This window comes from Geotrypetes seraphini, chromosome 3, assembly GCF_902459505.1.
Source record: "Geotrypetes seraphini chromosome 3, aGeoSer1.1, whole genome shotgun sequence".
Lineage (NCBI taxonomy): Eukaryota > Metazoa > Chordata > Amphibia > Gymnophiona > Dermophiidae > Geotrypetes > Geotrypetes seraphini.
The window spans coordinates 176,244,313-176,263,585 of NC_047086.1; the positions used below are offsets into that span (position 1 = coordinate 176,244,313).

The 19,273-nt window shown below is 37.4% G+C and overlaps 1 protein-coding gene across 2 annotated transcripts in view; it reads right to left on the reverse strand.

The window, feature by feature from the left end:
* The window catches only part of SERAC1 (serine active site containing 1), a 139,444-nt gene continuing 120,171 nt past the window's right edge, over window positions 1–19,273 (reverse strand). For both annotated transcript variants that reach the window (XM_033937027.1, XM_033937029.1), the window contains exons 16-18: window positions 17,297–17,479; window positions 12,587–12,730; window positions 1–2,820 (exon numbers count right to left, since the gene is read on the reverse strand). In XM_033937027.1, the coding sequence (XP_033792918.1) occupies window positions 2,684–2,820; window positions 12,587–12,730; window positions 17,297–17,479 (464 nt within the window). In that variant the 3' untranslated portion in view covers window positions 1–2,683. The remainder of the gene's footprint in view (window positions 2,821–12,586; window positions 12,731–17,296; window positions 17,480–19,273) is intronic.

The following is a 19,273-nucleotide window of genomic DNA, read 5'->3' on the forward strand; positions in this document are numbered from 1 at the left end:
AATATATCATATTTGAATTGTGTATCCTGCCAGAGCTGGTGTTAGATAGCAAGCTTGAGCTAGGACTTAATAGAGAAAGCAAAAGTATTTTTGTTTATTTTGTTTACACCACAGCACCTGCGGGGGATTGGAGAGGGCAAAGGGGTGGGTTGGGTGAAGAGGCTACAAAATAAACTTGCCAGCACGTTTGAAAAAAAAAAAAAGAAAAATGCCCGATTGGGCAGGAAAAGTGAATTGAATTGAAAATCAATTCAATGGGCCAAATCGAATCAAAATTTTTTTCCCTGAATCGGGCAGCATTAGTGCTGGGACAGTGTCAAAAGTTTACAGATTACTGAACTTGATAGAAGTTTATGTTATAGTTTGGAACAGAGTTTTAGAACTGTGCTACTGTTTAAAAACTTTATAATAAAACAACAGAGTATAGTAAGCAGGCTAGCAGCTGGAAAGAACCAAGGAAACTGCAGCACCGAGCCCAGCTTCCTTAAAGGGACAGGAGCCTGGAATTAAAGTGGCCGACTGTTCTGCTTGATGCTAATGTGAGTTTAAATGAAGACTACTTGCTGTGTGGATACTATTTTAAGGTTGTCAGATCTTATTTAAAAAGCTGCCAAGAGGATGTGGGAGAGTGCACCTGCCCAGGTATCCAGATATGCAGTCTTTGCAATCAAGAGGCAGCCTGGTCATTACAGTATGTACAAAGATCCATGTCTCAGCCCTGCAAATATCCTTTGTTGAGGCTGATCTTAGGGACTAAGTTACCATGGCTCAGACTTTGTTAGCACTAACATGACCCTCTAAGCTCGTCTGCTTGGGAATAAGCAAAGGAGATGAAAGCTGCTAGCCCATTACATAGTGTGCCCATGGCACTGGTAGAAATCTGGGGTACCAAAGAAAATCCTCTAGCCAACACAGAGCATTTGAGAACTGGTAAAAACTTCATTCGGCTAAATGTCTATGTTGCAGGTACCAGAACATTGAAGAGCCAGATGTCAGACCCTCTTATTGATTCTCTTATCCATCTACTTCTCAAAAACTGCCAAACTAAAGGCTGAAGGGAGGGAGGGAGGCGTGAATTGTGAGAAAATGACAAGCTGGGTTGTTTTAATGATGCTCCCTTCTCCTAACTTTTCTTCATGTTTCAGCTTTCCTCCTGTCTGTCTGCTCCACCTAGCCAAGGGCTGGAATGGGAGCCTCTTTTCTTAGGCTGGACCTACCTGCAAAGTATTTCTTCTCTAAAAGCACTCAAATTCTATTGGACATGAAGAGTACTGATGCTTTACCAAGATCTTTCAATTAATATAAATCTAACTTTTCTTTTATTCATTTAAGACGTTATGTAATTGAAAGAAATATATTTACACCAAGCATGGCCATTAATGTTATTGTATTGGACATATGGTAATAGAAACAGAGGTTGATTTAGCACACAGGTTTGAGCAGTAGTGCTAATTATGCAGGGTTTTCAGCCCTGGTTACTATTAATACATTAATTTAGTTATCCTAAAACATCCATCTATCATGGAAAGCCTAATCACATTTATGTACCTCATGCTTGGATCAGAAATGATGAAGTGTGAAACATATTATTTAAATTTTCCAAGGAAGCACATTATATCAATAGAGAAACAGATTTGTAGACAAATGTGATTGTCCATGGAATAGAGAAGAGGGATATACATTTTTAAGCTAGCTTTCCCTTCCTTACTATATCTAATGAAAATCATGCAACTTTTAAGGCAATTGCATCCATCTACAAACTTATTTTCCTATTAATATTTGAATTTCCCAAAGAAACAAAGTTTGCAACATTAATGCTCGGTCATTTCTGATCCAAAATATGAAGTTAAATGGATTTTTTAATTTTAATGAATGTATATAATGATGCATATAAGAAAATCTATACTGGGTCAGACCAGGTCACAAGTACCTGGCATAAACCCAAATAGTAGCAACCTTCTATGCTACCAATCCCAGGGCAAGCCGTGAGTGCTTTCCCCCATGTCTATCTCAATAACAGACTATGGACTTCCTCCAGGAAGTTGTCCACAAGCCGGACTAGTACCAACCTCCTAGCTGACTCTCCCAGGAGGTAGGAGAGCTCGTCTGGGAGTAGAACCCAAGACACCCTAAGCAAGGATCATACCCCTCATAGACCAATGAGCCACTGTCCTTGCTGATTTATAGTAGGCCCAAAATTTCATGGCCACAGCTGAAACTGATTGGCACTACTCACAAATTTCAAACTTGTGCTAAGCCTTTTTTTGTCTTATATTTAAAAGGTATTTCTGTTTTCTTTTCAGTACCATGATTGGTAAACTAGAGAAGTAAAAGATTCATGCCTTTTAAATGTCTTATTTTGCTGCATTCTTTCTACAGCATGACTTATGGTTTGGATGTCTGAAATTTCAGTGATCTCAACTTTCTGACCTCAGAAAACCCAGAGCATATGGCATGCTTAATGGCTGTGTCCTTTAACCATGTTAACAAGATATAAATTTAACTGATTTACATTGATTCTGAATATACTTCATAGGTATAAAGCCAAAACCATGCTACCATTATTTTTATGAAATTACTGTTCGGTATGGTTTTCATGATTCACAAGTCTAGCAGCTGTTGAATGGGAGCAGACCAACACTTCAAGATGAAGGAGCAGTACAGGAAGAATGCTAGTAGCTCCTTAGTTTCCAAGTTCAGGTGCCAAAGCATCGAGTATAAACTGCAATGTGCGTTTGTAGATGAAGGAATCCTTTTTCTTTGGTTTACAGCTGTTTAGATGATTAACCTCCACAGGAATTAGGTCTCCTATGCCCAAATCTGAAAGACAAATAAAGAAGTTAAGTGAGATCAAAATCTAGAAAGAGAAATAGCTCAGTCAACCTAGGTTTAAATCATTCTGGATGCTGCCTTTGTACTGGGATGAATTCTCTCCGTTACCACTATTGGCCATCTCAATGACAGAAACATGGTCATTAAATAACAGGAAGTCACGATATACCAAGGATCAATGTAGAAAGCCACGCATTAGAGCAATTGACTACAAAAAAATTACTGCTCAGATTCAGTAACCAATGAGTATGCAAATTATAATGTATTAAAATTGTGGCAGTAATATGCAGCTCAATGAAAAAAAGTCCCCTTTCTTGACAATGTGTGAACAGTGAATGGCTTACATACTGACAGGAAGGAGGAAGGAGGACATAAAAAGGGTCATCACATCCTCCCAACACCACAAAATCCCTGATGATATAGCAGCCTCCCTCTCTTCCACTCCCAAACTGAACCCCTTGCCCCCAAAATAAGTTTCCCTGGTATCCAGTGGCCTGCTCCTTTCCTCAACATGACTTCCCCCTTCCTCGACTCAAAATTCCCTGGTGTCTAGCAAAATTCCCTTGTTTGGCAGACTGACCCCATGCAGTATATCTTAGGATGACACCATTTTCTAAGACTGCAGTGCCAAAGCAGGAGCAAGTGGACATCATTCTACAGAGTTGAACAGGCACAGAAATTTCACCCATGTACCCCCTAAGATCGACTCCATCCCCACCCATTCCTACAATTAAGCTCCTCCATCCCTACCTGTACTTTCTTCAATAACACACCATAATGATCTACTACTCTGTTTCCCCCAATAGCCTGTCATCTTCTCCCTGAAAATTACTTCCACATTTTCTTTGGGCAGTATTCATTACTAGCTGATGCCCCGGCGTTGCACGGGTATTTAATTATAGCAATAACACTGTAAATGGATTCAAAAAAAGATACTTTATAGTGGTGAATGAAATTATTTTTTTACAGCTTTATAAAAAGTACAATATTCAAATTATAATGTGAAATATTTGACAAAATGAATACAATACAATAAACACAAAACTTGATTATAAACAACATTTTTAGTTTCACCTCCAGGAGCAAGAACATATAAATTCTTGGGTGAAGAGACCCCCAGAACATATCACCCCAGGTAATGAGGGATCTGCATACCAAGTTTCGTTCAAATCGGTCAAGCCGGTTTTGAAGTACTGTGAGAATGGCAGCTTTTTACATTTTTTCCATTGACATGAATGGGTGAAATCTGATGTTCTGTTTGTAGCTCCGCCCACGTGTGCAGGTGGGCCGCGAGACCCCCAGAACATATCACCCCAGGTAGTGAGGGATCTGCATACCAAGTTTCGTTCAAATCGGTCAAGCCGTTTTTGAAGTACTGTGAGAATGGCAGCTTTTTACTTTTTTTCCATTGACATGAATGGGTGAAATCTGATGTTCTGTTAGTAGCTCCGCCCACGTGTGCAGGTGGGCCGAGAGACCCCCAGAACATATCACCCCAGGTAGTTGGAATTACTGTGAGAAGGGCAGCTTTTTACATTTTTTCCATTGACATGAATGGGTGAAATCTGATTTTCAGTTTGTAGCTCCGCCCATGTGTGCAGGTGGGCCGCGAGACCCCCAGAACATATCACCCCAGGTAGTGAGGGATCTGCACACCAAGTTTCGTTCAAATAGGTCAAGCCGTTTTTGAATTACTGTGAGAATGGCAGCTTTTTACATTTTTTCCATTGACATGAATGGGTGAAATCTGATTTTATATTTGTAGCTCCGCCCACGTGTGCAGGTGGGCCGCGATACCCCCAGAACATATCACCCCAGGTAGTGAGGGATCTGCATACCAAGTTTCGTTCAAATCGGTCAAGCCGTTTTTGCGTGATCGCGGCACATACACACCTCCGATTTTATATATATAGATTTAACCAATGTGTGTTCCAAGCCTCAGTATGGTTGACTCTCTGGTCATTCCAAGCCTCTTTCTGGCACTCCAATAGCCTCAGTGCATTCCAAGCCTCACTCTGGCATCAACAGACAATTTGACTACACTCCCACAGAAAATTTGCAGCAACTCTTTCCATCTCTACAGGAATCCTGCAAACCTTGAAGTCAGTCCAATGGAATTCTTGACATCCCTATCCCCATATAACTCTCCATATTGATCATGCCTGTTTAAGGTACACTAGTTTGAGGGGGTGGTTCTGAGGGCCCAGGGACTGCCACTAGACCATAGGGATTTTTATTTTTGAGTCAGGAGAAGGGAGTGCTGCTATATATTACAGAATTTATTTTTGAGTTGAGGGCAGAGGGATCAGATTGATGGGAGGGTACTTCTAGACACCAGGGAAAAGAGGGGGGCCATATCGGGGGGGGGGGGGGGAACGGGGATAGATACCAATAAATTTATTTTTATGTTGTGGAAAAAGGAATCAGGTCAAAGAGAAGGGAGGAAAGCCATTAGACTACCAGTGAAGTCTGGAGCCAATACAGAAGCTATGTCAGGGGCAGGGTGTATGGGTCAAGGCTGTCTTTGTACCTTTCTATGCTGCTTTAGACCTGGCAGTACATTCCTCATGCAATGGACATCAGCTCACAGCTTTAAAATGCCCAATTCTATAAAAGGAGCCATTTGACAGGTTGTCAATTGACTACCAGGTCTCGTTTATAGAATCACGTTTAGCAGTGCCCAACTCAATGCAGGCATCCTATTAGGCACTGGTATATTAGGTCAGGATTTTCCTGGCCTAATTTACTGGTGACTAACACAGATGCCTAAGTCATACCATTCCTATTCTCTGCCCCTAACTACGCCTAGTTTGCAGGTAGGCACCTCGACAGGAGTTCCTTGTGGAACTCATATTTACATATTTTTTTAAATGATGTGGTCAAGGGGCGTGGCTTGGAGCGCGCACGATATGGCAGCCTAACCGCAGCGCTCCCGTATCCAGGCAACAAACGGAATAAAAATAAAACTTCTACTTTCTCAAATCGCTATTAAAAATACATAAAACAACGTCGGAAATGGCAAGTATGAAGCAGGGAAAAGCTGAAAAACCTTCAACATCGGGTATATCAGCAAAAAGAACAAAAGTAACTCCCCTGTCACCATCGAGTGTGCCGTTCCCGATGGAGACTGAAGAACTCACTGAAAAGTCTGATATAATGACTGAACTGTTCAAAATAAAACTGATGCTGACTGAAAATGCCAATAAAATATCTGAAGTTAAAGAAGAACTTCTTAACATGAAACAAGAGATCCAAACGGAAAGACTGAGAATGACAGTGATGGAAGAAAAAATGGAGAAATTTGAATCCTTCACACAAGAATATGACAAAGATAAAAAAGAAGTAGCAGCTTTAAAAAATCAATTGGTGGACATGGAAAACCGAGGAAAAAGAAAGAACATCAGAATTTTGGGGCTGGCTGAAAATATTGAAGGGGGAGATCCTGTACAATTCTTGGAAAATCTTTTACCTAAACTGCTTCAGCTCAATTCAAAATGGCCGTTAGAAATTGAAAGAGCCCACAGAATCCCCACAAGAAAGCCAGTAAACCAGGCTGCTCCAAGACCTTTGATATTCAAGGTGTTAAGGTATCAACAAGCTCAAGAAATATTAAAAATGGCAAAAGCAAATAAAAACTTGAATTATAAAGGATCAAAACTGATTTTAGTACCGGATTTTGCTAAATATACAGCAAACATAAGAAAACAATTCCTCACATACAGACAGCAGCTGAAAGAAAAAGGATACATATATGGAATATATTATCCATCCACTATGAGAGTATCCAGTGGAAATAAATCCATATATTTTCAAGACCCTGCAAAACTGAAAGAATTTTTGACACAAAAAGAACCTATGTTCACATAAAAAACAGAATAATTCAACTGAAGAAAGAAGAAAGAAGAAAGAAGAAAGAAGTTGGAAAAAAGGGAAAATAAAGAAGATTATTAAAAAAAAAAAAATTAAGACATAAGAAATGTTACTAACTGGAAATATAATTTATTGATATAGTGGATGCAATAATATAATATTATTTTATTAAATTAATTATTAATAAAATATTAGCATCCACAATCATTAATATTACTAAAAAAAAAAATAAATAAATAAATAAATAAAATAAAATATAAAAAAAAATTTTTTTTTTTAATTATTAAAATATAAATAAATAAATTATTTATTTAAAAATTTATATAAAATACATATTTTAATCAAAATAGAGAATTTATTCAATTATATAGCATATTAACTTATTATGATTAATGAATAATGAAATGATTTACAATGAAATTATCATTAAAAATATTGAAAGGAAAATTTATTATTGCTATATTGAGAATAAGATATAAAAATGAAATATATTAATTTATTATAAAAACAATATTTTAATTCTGTGTAAGAAAATTATAATTTTATGAAATATATACAAGAAAATAATTTGATTATTGACAGGATTAATTAATAAAATAGATGTCTACTATAATACTTTTATTTAATTCAATTATTCAGTCATATTAACTTATTATGAAAAATAAGAAATTAAGTAATTGATTGGTAGATAATTAAAAAATATGAATTTATTATATAACTTATTTATTGATATAAAATGTATATTTTATTCAATTATTCATTCAAATTAATTTATTATGAAGATGATCTAAGAAAATGATTGAAATGCATTATTATTAATATTAATATTTATATAAAAATGGATATATTTAATTTACATGATGAATAACAGATATATAGAGAATAAGAGCTATATTTGTAATATGTTTATTTATTCAGAGTATTATATTACATGTATGCATGATATTGAATTTAATTTTATGAATCAAATATATATAATTCTCAGTAAATTTATAAAATTTTATAGATTAAATGGACATAATATACAATTATATAAGGGTGGAAGTATAAAGAATATATTGAATTTAGAAATATGTTTTTAAATAATATAATGAATTATTAGTTGCCTGGGGATGGAGATTTAGGTTTTGCATGACCAATGCGTGTTCCAAATCAGAATATGATAATGGGTGGGGAGGGAGGGAAAATATTGGGTGGGATAGGAGATAAATTTTTATTGAATGTGCTAGGAACTAATCTTGTAAATCATTATAGAATATTGGTCACAACATAATTATTAATTAGATGGATATAAAAATGTATTCCCTGAATGTCAATGGTTTAAATCATCCTATTAAGAAGAAGAAATTATTATCGTTCCTTAAAAATCAAAATGCGGACATTTACTTCATTCAAGAGACCCATCTTTCAGAAATTGAATCAAAAAAATTATCTGGAGGTTGGATTTCTAAATGTTTATTTGCACCGGCTTTAAAGAAAAAAGATGGAGTGGCAGTTCTAATAAACAAAAAATGTAATGCAGATTTTAAATTAATTAATTATGATCCCTTAGGAAGATGGGTACATATCGAAATGGTTCTGGGAAATACAACCCTGAATTTATTCAATTTATATGCTCCTAATACGAATCAAATGGAGTTTTTTAAACAAATTCAACAATTACTTTTACCACTGGCTACATCTAATTTAATAGTAGCAGGGGATTTCAATGCTGTAATGGATCCGATATTGGATAAAAAACCAAGTAAAGTCATGAAATCATTAGGCTTAGATAATTTGATACTATCTTGTGATTTAGTAGATATATGGCGAATTCTTCATTTTAATGAACAGGAATTTTCCTTTTGTTCTCAGGTCCATAAATCTTTTTCACGAATTGATTATATATTTGTTTCTAATAATATAGCGCAGCGTGTACTAAAAGCAATAATTGATCCCATTATAATTTCAGATCATGCTGGTGTGTGGATTAATCTTCAAAATTATGATATTGAAAACTTTGATTCAATATGGAGATTTAATAATGATTTACTAGCGGATTCAAAATTTCTTGAAGATTTTAAAATAAAAATGCAAGAATTCTTTCAATTTAATGAATCAGATACTATAAATGCTGAGATCTTATGGGATGCTTTTAAAGCAACTATGAGAGGAAATATTATCTCATACTCAACATTTATTAATAAACAAAAAAAAAAACAATTTCTTGAAATAGGAAAACAAATTAAATTATTAGAAAATAAATTAATTGAGAAATGGGAAAATAAAACATTACAAGAAATATTAAAATTAAAAGTTAAATATAATGAGATTTCTTCTCAAATTGTGAGAAAAGACATTTTCAATAAACAAGTACAATATTATGGAAATTCAAATAAAGCGGGGAAATTATTAGCAAATTTTCTTAAAGTAAAGAAAAGAAAATCTAAGATTATTGCAATCAAAGATACACAAGGTAACACACATACCAACACAAAAGATATTATAACACAATTTCTTGATTTTTATAAAGAATTATATACTTCCAATTCTTATAAAAATAAAGAACAAGATGGATTAACTTTTTTAAATTCATATATTGGACCAAATATTCCAGATCATATAAAAGGAAGTTTAGAAGAACCTATATCTTTAAAAGAGTTAGAAACAGCATTGAAGTCTCTTAGAGTTGGATCCGCTCCAGGTGGAGATGGGTATACTGTTGAATTTTATAAATTTTTCCAAAATATTATATTACCACATCTGTTAAATTTATATCAATATCAAATAAAGAATGAAAATATTTCTGGTACTATGGCAGAATCGATAATTATAGTCTTACCAAAACCAAACAAAGATCCTACTCTTGTATCAAATTACAGGCCTATTTCATTATTGAATGTGGATAACAAATTAATGGCTAAAGTATTAGCATTAAGATTGGCAAAAGCCCTTCCTTTCATTATTGATGTACATCAAACAGGATTTATTGCTAAAAGACATTCTTCAAATAATACTAGATTAGCATTCCACTCATTAAATTTAGCAAAAAATATAAATGATCCAGCTTTTTTAATATCTTTAGATGCAGAAAAAGCCTTTGATAGAGTGGAATGGAATTTTATATACCAAGCTTTACAATGGTTTGGTATAGGATCCGGTTTTATTAAAATGATTCAGACATTGTATAGCTCTCCTGGAGCAAGATTATATATTAACAATAATTTATCAAATAGATTTAACTTGCATAGGGGAGTTAGACAAGGATGCCCTTTGTCTCCTTTACTTTTTGATATTGTCCTAGAACCTTTATTAATTGCAATAAACAAAACTAAGGAGATAAAGGGAATATCATTTACCAGTTTTGAATTTAAATTATCTGCATATGCAGATGATATATTATTATATTTAAGAGAACCGGAAACTACTATTCCATGTATGCTTAATTTAATAGAAAAATACGGTACATTTTCTGGATATAAAATTAATTGGAATAAATCTGAAATCCTCCCAATTAATGTTCATTGTACCAAAGGATTATTTGATCCATATTCATTTATTTGGAAAGAGGATGGAATAAAATACTTAGGAATTATGATCAAAAATACAATTGAAGACACAGTCAAAGAGAATGAAAAACTTTTATTGAAAAAAATAACAGAAATGTGTGAGCAATGGAATCCATTACATCTTTCTTGGTGGGGAAGAATTCAAACAATTAAAATGATGATATTGCCTGTGGTTTGTTACCAAATGAGTATGATTCCAATATTTTTTCAGGGGTCATTTTATAAAAAACTTAACAATATTCTTACAAAATTTGTTTGGTGTGGGAAAAGACCAAGAATCGCTTTAGTATCATTACAAAGACCAATTATGGAAGGGGGGGTAAATTTTCCAAATTTTTATAGGTATCATCAAGCCTATATTTTAAGACAGGGTATGTATTGGATCCTCCCAGACCTTTTGGAAAATGTACCAGATTGGCTGTATTTAGAATGGCGGCTCCTGTTCCCTTTATATCCAGAACAATTAATAACTATAACAATGCCTAAAAGATACAAAGACCACAGAATTTTATTTGACACTTGGAAAACATTGAGATATATCAGTAATCTATCACCAGAACCTATTGCTAAATCTCTAAATCAATCAATATGGATAAACTCCAGGATCAGAATTGGCGGATTTAAAATCGTCTGGAAACAATGGATAAATGCAGGAATAAGAACATTGAATGATGTCATATCAGAAGGATCACTGCTTAGTTTTTCACAATTGCAAATTAAATTTGGATTAAATAAAACACAATATTTTAAATGGATGCAATTGAAGCAGGCCATTCAGGTAGGGTTCCCTGAATGGAAAAATCTAAATAATCAATACAGTCTACAGGTTCTATGTTTCCAGACGGATTTTTTGGGTCACCAAGCCGCAAAATGGTACAAATTGATATACGGATTTTTAAATAAAAAAAAGAAAACAGGTCTTAGGGATATTTGGAGTATTGAGATTGGTCAGACAATTTCTGAATCTCAATGGCCACGATTTTGGTCCTGGAGATTAAGATCTACAAGGTCAGCATCTATGAATCAAACATGGTTATTTTTATTACATAGAGTGTTCTGGACCCCAACGCGCCTGCAAAAAATAGATAGTACTAGATCTAATAGATGCTGGCATTGTAAATTGGAAATAGGGACGTTAGATCATTTAATCTTTTTCTGTCCCTGTGTAAACGCATTTTGGAATTCAATTTGGCCCCAAATTAATAAGTTACTAGAAAATCATGTAGGACTCTCATATGACACCATATTATTTGGCACTGCAATGAGAACTAAGAGTCCGATATCAACAAATAATAATAAGCTATTACTAATACTAATAGGAGTCGCCATGCAACAAATTACTCAAAATTGGAAAGATTATACCAAATTAAATTATACGTTCTGGTGGAATTCTGTCTGTCATATTTATAAAATGGAAAAAATATTAGCGTTACAACAGGGAAGTCTTCTTAATTTCAAGAAAATTTGGCAACCATTGACAAATTATTCTAATGATTAGTTTCTTAGCACAATGATAAAAATTATATATGAATGGGGTGGGATTTGATTAATTAATGGAAACATATTATATAAAAAGGGGGAGGGATTTATATTTTATATGATATTGTATAATCTTTACCATATTATATTTTAAATACTATGAATTACTAATGATAATATTTTGAATATGTAATAACTAATAATATTTTGTATGATTCAATTATTGTAAGAATGGAAAATTTATAAATAAATATTTAAAAAAAAATAAAAAATAAAATAAATGATGTGGTCAATTACCACACCAATTAATTAAGCAATTTTGAATTCTTCATGGAACTCAGCTAAGCATCCTCGATCTAGGTGCTTAATCTAGGCACCATTTACAGAATCATACCAAAAGGGTCTCTGTATTGCTATGGGTTAGCTTATAGCCTCCTTTACATATTTTAATATGCCGCATGCTGATGTCTACTGCATGAGTTAACTACACTGCTGAAATGCTTTCTGTACTGTGTGGCTGGTAATGAGCTTGTGAACTTCTCATTAACCACATGCTTGTGCCAGAGGTAAGCTTTCTATACCATCCCTCAAATTAGCAGTCTCCAGCACTTAAAGGGAAGAACTGAGGCCTATGATATAAAAACTCATGCTGCTGCTCACCCTGCATAGAGAGATATTTGCTGCTCTAACAAATGTGTACCTTAAATAGAATAATAATAAAATACAAAGGTGTGGGGTAGAGATGGGTGCCACATTGAGTAGAGAATAAGAGCTCAAGATGAGTTCCAAATAGGATTAAACAAAACTGGGAACAGAAAAGGCATTAAAATGCTGACTGAATAAGAAGTATCAGGTACCTGCTGAGTCCACAGGTACAACATGGAGTTTCACCATGCTGCCTATTCGTGTTGGTAATGTTTCTGCAAAGCTCAACACTTTAAAGTTGTGGTCTTTGGTAAGTGTCAGGAACTCTTCATTCAGTGTTTTCAGTGCTGGAGAATCTTGAAAATTGAGAAGGGAAAAAGTGATGTCCATTACAATAACTTAATTATATGAACTTCCTAGGAATATTACCATGTAATAATGTTCCATTAATCAAAGTACTTGGTATAAAAGTCTTTGTGTGAATGTAATAAAGGCTTTCAATGAAGTTATATGATCACTGGTTTTATTACTGGCTTAGGAACTGCTTCAACTACAACAAACATTGCCTACAATTATTTATATAGTTCTAGAATTCTAAGACTAGAGAGCTGATGAACAGGGACAATAGGAATCCCACGGGGATCCCCTCCAGACCCACGAGGATCCCCCAGGGATGGATCTGTTTTGTCTGGGGATCCCATGGGTGTGATACCTTGTTTCAGCTTTGGGTCCTTTGCAGCCACACTCCCTTGCTCTTCAGGGCACCAGAAGCTGACCTGGAAATCTTCTCTCTGAAGCATTTTGCATTAGAGGGAAGCCCTTCCTCTGATACAAATGCATCAGAGGGAAGACTTCTGGATCAGCCACTGGTAGCGTGGAGGAGCAAAGGAATGCTACCAGTGGCCTGAAAAGAAAGGCCGGTTAAATGCTTCAGAGGCTGGGAGTGGGTGGGTGGGACGGGAGCGAAAGAGATGCTGCATGGACTGGTGGGGTTTGGGAAGGGAGGGAAGAGCTGCTGTATGGGCTAGGGCAGGGTCAGCAACCTGAGGCTCTTCTCCTATGGCCCCCCAGACCTACTGAAGTATCTGGTGGTCCAACGGGGGCCTTTGTGGCAGGAGTGTGGCTGCCTTCTAAAATGGCTGCAATGACCTTTCATGGTACTGCAGGAAATGCCACGAGCATCTGCGAAGGTCGCGGCAGCCATTTAGAAGGCAGCTGCGAGGAGGCAGAAGCAAAAGGGCCACATTCCTGCCATTAAGATCCCTGCTGGACCACCAGGTACCTCAGTAGGCCCGGGGAGGGGGGGGGCTACCCAAATATGATGGGAGGGAGAATTGTTGGACATGGTGGTAGAGAGGAGGGAGGGAGAAATATTGGATGTTGTGGTAGAGACAGAAGGATGGAACAGATGGAAAGGAATTCAAGAGGGAGCAATGTCGGACATGGTGGAGGAAATGAAGGGGCAAACAAAGCATGGTGCTGGAGAGGGTGCTGAAGAAATGTTAGGCATGGGGCTGATGGGAAGGGGCAAAAGATACTGCCCAAGGGCCAGGAGATGAGAGAGGGAGAAATGATGGATGTGGCTGTAGAGAAGGTGAAAGATGCACCCTGAATTCCATTCTCTCTCTCTGTCTTATCCCACTCCCTTTGCAGCAAAGGAAAGAATGAGAGGCAGAGAGAGAGGGAGACGTTACACATGGGGGTGTAGGAGAGAGGAAGAAATGCTGTGCAGGAGTGGGGAGGGGAAAAGAGGGGAAGTGATCCAGGATAGAAGGGAGTGAGGATACTGTACAATGGGAGGGAGGGAAGAAGCGAAGAGAGAAATGCTGGACCATGATAGGAGGAACCAATGGACAGAAGACTTTGCAGAAGACAGGAAAGCAGAAAAAAAAGAGAAACTGGATCCAACTTGATAGAAAAATAAATCTCCAGACAACAAAAGTAGAAAAAAAAAAAAAAAGCAATTTGTTGACTGAAATATGTTAGCTTTGGGAAATGTATATAGCAGATGTTTTTGTATTGTGGGCAACAGAAAAGGAAATGCATTTCTGTTTTTATTTCTCCAGTGTTGAAGTACTTGATGGCCCTTGCTGTGGCTGGCGAGGATCCCCAAGCACCGCCAGATGAGGACCTCCTCTAAAGGTGGCCAGAACTTCCCTCCACCAAGCATAGCAGTCACTGGCAGCATCCCTGAACCACTGAGGTGCCAGCATCTGTGACTCAGAGATGCTGTTGCTGCCTGTCAAGCTTGGCAAAATGGGCCCCTGCCCACCTTCAGAGGAAATCCTCAGCTGACATAGCTTAGGGGTTCTCATCTGCTGGAGTATTTATATTTACATTAGAGGCTCTGGCAGATTCATTTATGAATCATTTATGAATTCATTTATGAAAAGTATGTATTCTTCCTAATTAATATTGCCAAATTAATAAAGTGTCTTTGCTTATTTGTAAATGGGTCTCTACCACAGCCTTTAATTCGGTAGCATAATTAAATGAAATAACTACTCCTGAAGTTTATGGAAATGGGCGGGGATAGATCTGATTCCAGCAGGGACAGATTGTCGCCGAGCAACTCTCTATGCTAGACCTGGTCCTAATGGTCTACCAACATATTAAAAGCCACTAAAGCCAGTATAGGAAGCAATTTTCAAAGTGAAAATGTACATACAAACATTTACTTTGCAGTAATTTTGAAAGAAAACTGTATCCATTCCACACACACATGCATTCCTCTTAGCGTGGGTATTTTCTTTCATTTAAAATGGGCATATTTGTGAAAATATTGTACATCTTATTGCAGTCCCCAGCCTCATCTTACTCTGAAAATATTTCCACTAAATTTGGATAAAACATGTGATGTGGAACTATACGTGTACATTTTCCTGAACACAGAGTGGGTAACTTTCAGACAGCCAAATTGGGGGGTTAAAATACTTTTTACTCAAAAGAATTGTTTTGGAAATTAGCGCTTTAAAGGGGCAATTTTATGAAAATTGCATCCATGAGTAAAAGGTACATACATATTTTTTCTGTATGGCATATTTGTGGGTGCTCAAAGCAAAAGTAGACAAATACATTGTTTGTCTACATTGAAAATTAGCCCAGAAAATTAAGTGTTTAGATTTATATCTGCTACTTAGGGCATATGCATTTTCTAGGTTACATTTTGCACAGAATTTTCAAACATATGCATAGGCAAAACCCACCCCAACCCCACCTCCTGAAAGAGGGGACAAAATTCCACATATAAAAACTATGTTAAAGTTTATCTGCACACATGGGCAGACAATTTTGTAATATGCTGTTTCTGTACATAACCAAAACTACATAAACTGACCTCTCTTTCAAAACAGGTAACCTTAGCATGAATCGTGGTCATCAAAATATGTGTCACTCAGAAACGTGAAACTCTTCAAGGGAGGAACGCTCCCCCCTAGAGATGAACCAGAGTTTGCCTTCCAGTCATTGCAACTGTTTCAATGCTGGTCACGCTCCATGTTTGGTTACAAAAATAAATAATTAAATAAAAGTTACAGTTTTGTAACTTCTTGTGTGAGAGTTCTTTCTTATTTTTTCTTTTTTTCATAAAATAAACATCACTCTATAGATTGTAAATAATGTGATGACTTAACTTCATATCAGGTAGGGGGTCTCTACGTGGCCCCGTTTCGATTACTTCTTCAGGAGACCCGGTTCAAAATTGCAATAGAAATCCTTAATTCAGCACTTATACGTTTCAATAGAAATCCTTAATTCAGCACTTATACGTTTTGAACTTCGTGATGTGACAACATCGCCGAAGGACGCTGTCAGTGTATACAAATTTTCAACTGGCAGTTGAAAATTTGTATACACTGACAGCGTCCTTCGGCGATGTTGTCACATCACGAAGTTCAAAACGTATAAGTGCTGAATTAAGGATTTCTATTGAAACGTATAAGTGCTGAATTAAGGATTTCTATTGCAATTTTGATTTGGGTCTCCTGAAGAAGTAATCGAAACGGGGCCACTTAGAGACCCCCTACCTGATATGAAGTTAAGTCATCACATTATTTACAATCTATAGAGTGATGTTTATTTTATGAAAAAAAGAAAAAATAAGAAAGAACTCTCACACAAGAAGTTGCAAGACTGTAACCTTTATTTAATTATTTATTTTTGTAACCAAACATGGAGCGTGACCAGCATTGAAACAGTTGCAATGACTGGAAGGCAAACTCTGGTTCATCTCTAGGGGGGAGCGTTCCTCCCTTGAAGAGTTTCACGTTTCTGAGTGACACATATTTTGATGACCACGATTCATGCTAAGGTTACCTGTTTTGAAAGAGAGGTCTGTTTATATAGTTTTGGATCTGAGCAATTTTCTGACTTCCACTAGTATCTAAACTAGTATTACCCCTACGATTCCTTAAGGAAATTGTTTCTGTACATAAGGCAAGAAGCAGCGGTGGCAGCGGCGGTTGGCCAGGGTTTGAATCGGCACAGCAGGGAGGGAAAGTGATCGGCCGTCTTGGTGTCTCCTTGCATAGCTTTGGGACGCTGTCCCTGAAAACGGGACATTTTGGTGTCCCGAAGCGGTGGGTCGGGACAACGAGACGGTCGGTCCGAAAACGGGACTGTCCCATTGAAAACGGGACGTATGGTCACCTTAGCCTTGGGGGACATCTTTCCAAGTCCTCAACCAACAAGGAATCTCAGTGTTCGGAGTGCAGCTATCACCAGAAGAAAAATGAAGAGGGGGGAAAGCAGCACAAAAGCAATGATTTAAGAGCCATTTTTATTTTCACATTTTACAGAATGAGCAAACACAATAGCTAAAAGTACTGCTTTAACATAAAAGATCATGTTTGGCACTTTTTTAACATTCTGTATTTTGACAATTTTATCTGAAGTTTGGTTGAAAAGTTAAATGCATAACTTACCCTTACTGAGTTCCTTTACTTCCACAGAGGGAAAAAGGAGATACCTCATGTTGAGTGAATACTCTGCTAGTTGGGAGCCATGATGGGGTACACTATAGAAAGCAATTCCTCGTGTGTTCTCTACTATAGCATGCAGCTCTGGGGTCCTGGAAGCATCCAGTAGCATTCTTTTGACTATTAGACCTATATCACAAAAATTCATTTATGCAATGATGTTGAAACATGGTGAGGTTAAAGCCCTAGTTATGTTGCTAGCAGAGAAAACCAAAACACAAGAGAGAGAGAGAGAGAGAGAGAATATATTTATGTGAGAGCGCAAATCTTGGAGAGAGTGGGAGCCAGAAGGCCTTGAGCATGCGCAGATGCTCAAGGCCCCACAGCAGCCCAGCATAGATCAGCAGCAGGCGCGCCAGGCTCGTTCGGCACCGGCACGTGTATGTCCTGCAGGTTGGTGCTGTGTGCCGGTGTCCGCTCGAGGTAAGGGTTTGGGGGTGGAACGAATCATCTGAGTTTCCCTTACTTTCTATGGAGAAACTCACTTTGAAACACGAGAACTTTGGTTTATGAGCATGCTTCTGGAACAAATTATGCTCGTAAACCAAGGTTCCACTGTACTTGTTATTTGTTTGTCTGTATGTCTGAACTCACTAAGGCCTAGATTCAGTAACAATAGCGACTCAATCACTGTTGGCCGATTCTCTGGCCGATTTTCCAACAGTGATCGATTCACTATAAGTTTGCATGCAAATCATTTGCATGCAAACACCCTTACTCAATCACTCAGTGAGCGATTGAGTTGGGGCACAGCCCTGACAGTAGTGAAAGGAGAAGCTGTCACTGCTGTCAGGGCTCTCTCCCCGAACCCAAAAAAATGGTAGGAGGGATGCAGACTCCATCGGGCAGACTCTTTCCTTTCCTTCCCTTCCCCCCAAAACAAACACGGATACCCCGGCCCCAGTCACCTCCTCGTACCTCTAAAAGTTGGGAGCCTCCTGCTCCTCTGACGTGACTGGAAGGCCCCACCCTGGTGCATCATGTGATTTAAGGAAAGATTTATAAACTATAAAGAGTTTTGTCTAATGCAAAATTGTCATTTCTTTAATAAGACATTAACAATTTTTTTCTGCGGCCCTCCAAGTACCCTATTTTTTTGCGTCTCTCACAGTTAAAGTTTAACATCTTTCCTTTATCAAAACTGACAAACTTCAATCACTATATTGAAATTAAATCATTTTTCCTATCTTTGTTGTCTGGTAACTTTATTTTTCTTTGCTTTTAACTATGTTTCCAGGGCTTTCTTGTTCTTTGACTGTTTTTCTCTCCTTTACTTTCTGCCTTGCATCCATCTTTGGCATTAACTTAACGTTCAATTTTTCCATTTTTCTGCTTTCTTCTCAAAATCTACTTTTCCTTGTCTTACCTTCTCTTCCTATCTCTCTCTCTCTTTCCCTCCCTATTTCCACAGTCTGACATCTCTCTCCTTCCTTTGTCTCCCTCCCTCCTTCCTTCCTTTCCCCTGGTCTGGCATCTGTCTCCTTCCCTCCCCCCATGCCCTGGCATCTCTCCCTCCCCTTCCATGGTCTGGTATCTCCTTTCCTTTCCTTTCCCTCCCTTGGACTTGGCATCTCTCGTTTCTCTCCTCTCCCTTCTTCCCTCTCTCTCCCCCCAATTGGGTGCAGCAGCAACAGCATTTCTCTTCCCCCCTGTACAGCAGCATTTCCCTCCTCTCTTCCCTATGCAGCAGCAGAATTTCTCTTCTCCCTCCCTTCCCTTCCTTGGATGTGATGCTTGAGTGTCAGCTCCCTTGCTGCGGTCGTTTTTCCATTCAAAGCTGCGGGTGGAGGCTCTTTGCGCGATCTGCACCTCCGTCAGAAGACTTCTCTCTGACATCGTGACATCAGAGGCTTCAGACGCAGGCACAGATCGCATGAGGAGCCTCCACCCCCATGGCTTTGAATGGAAAAACGACTGCGGCAA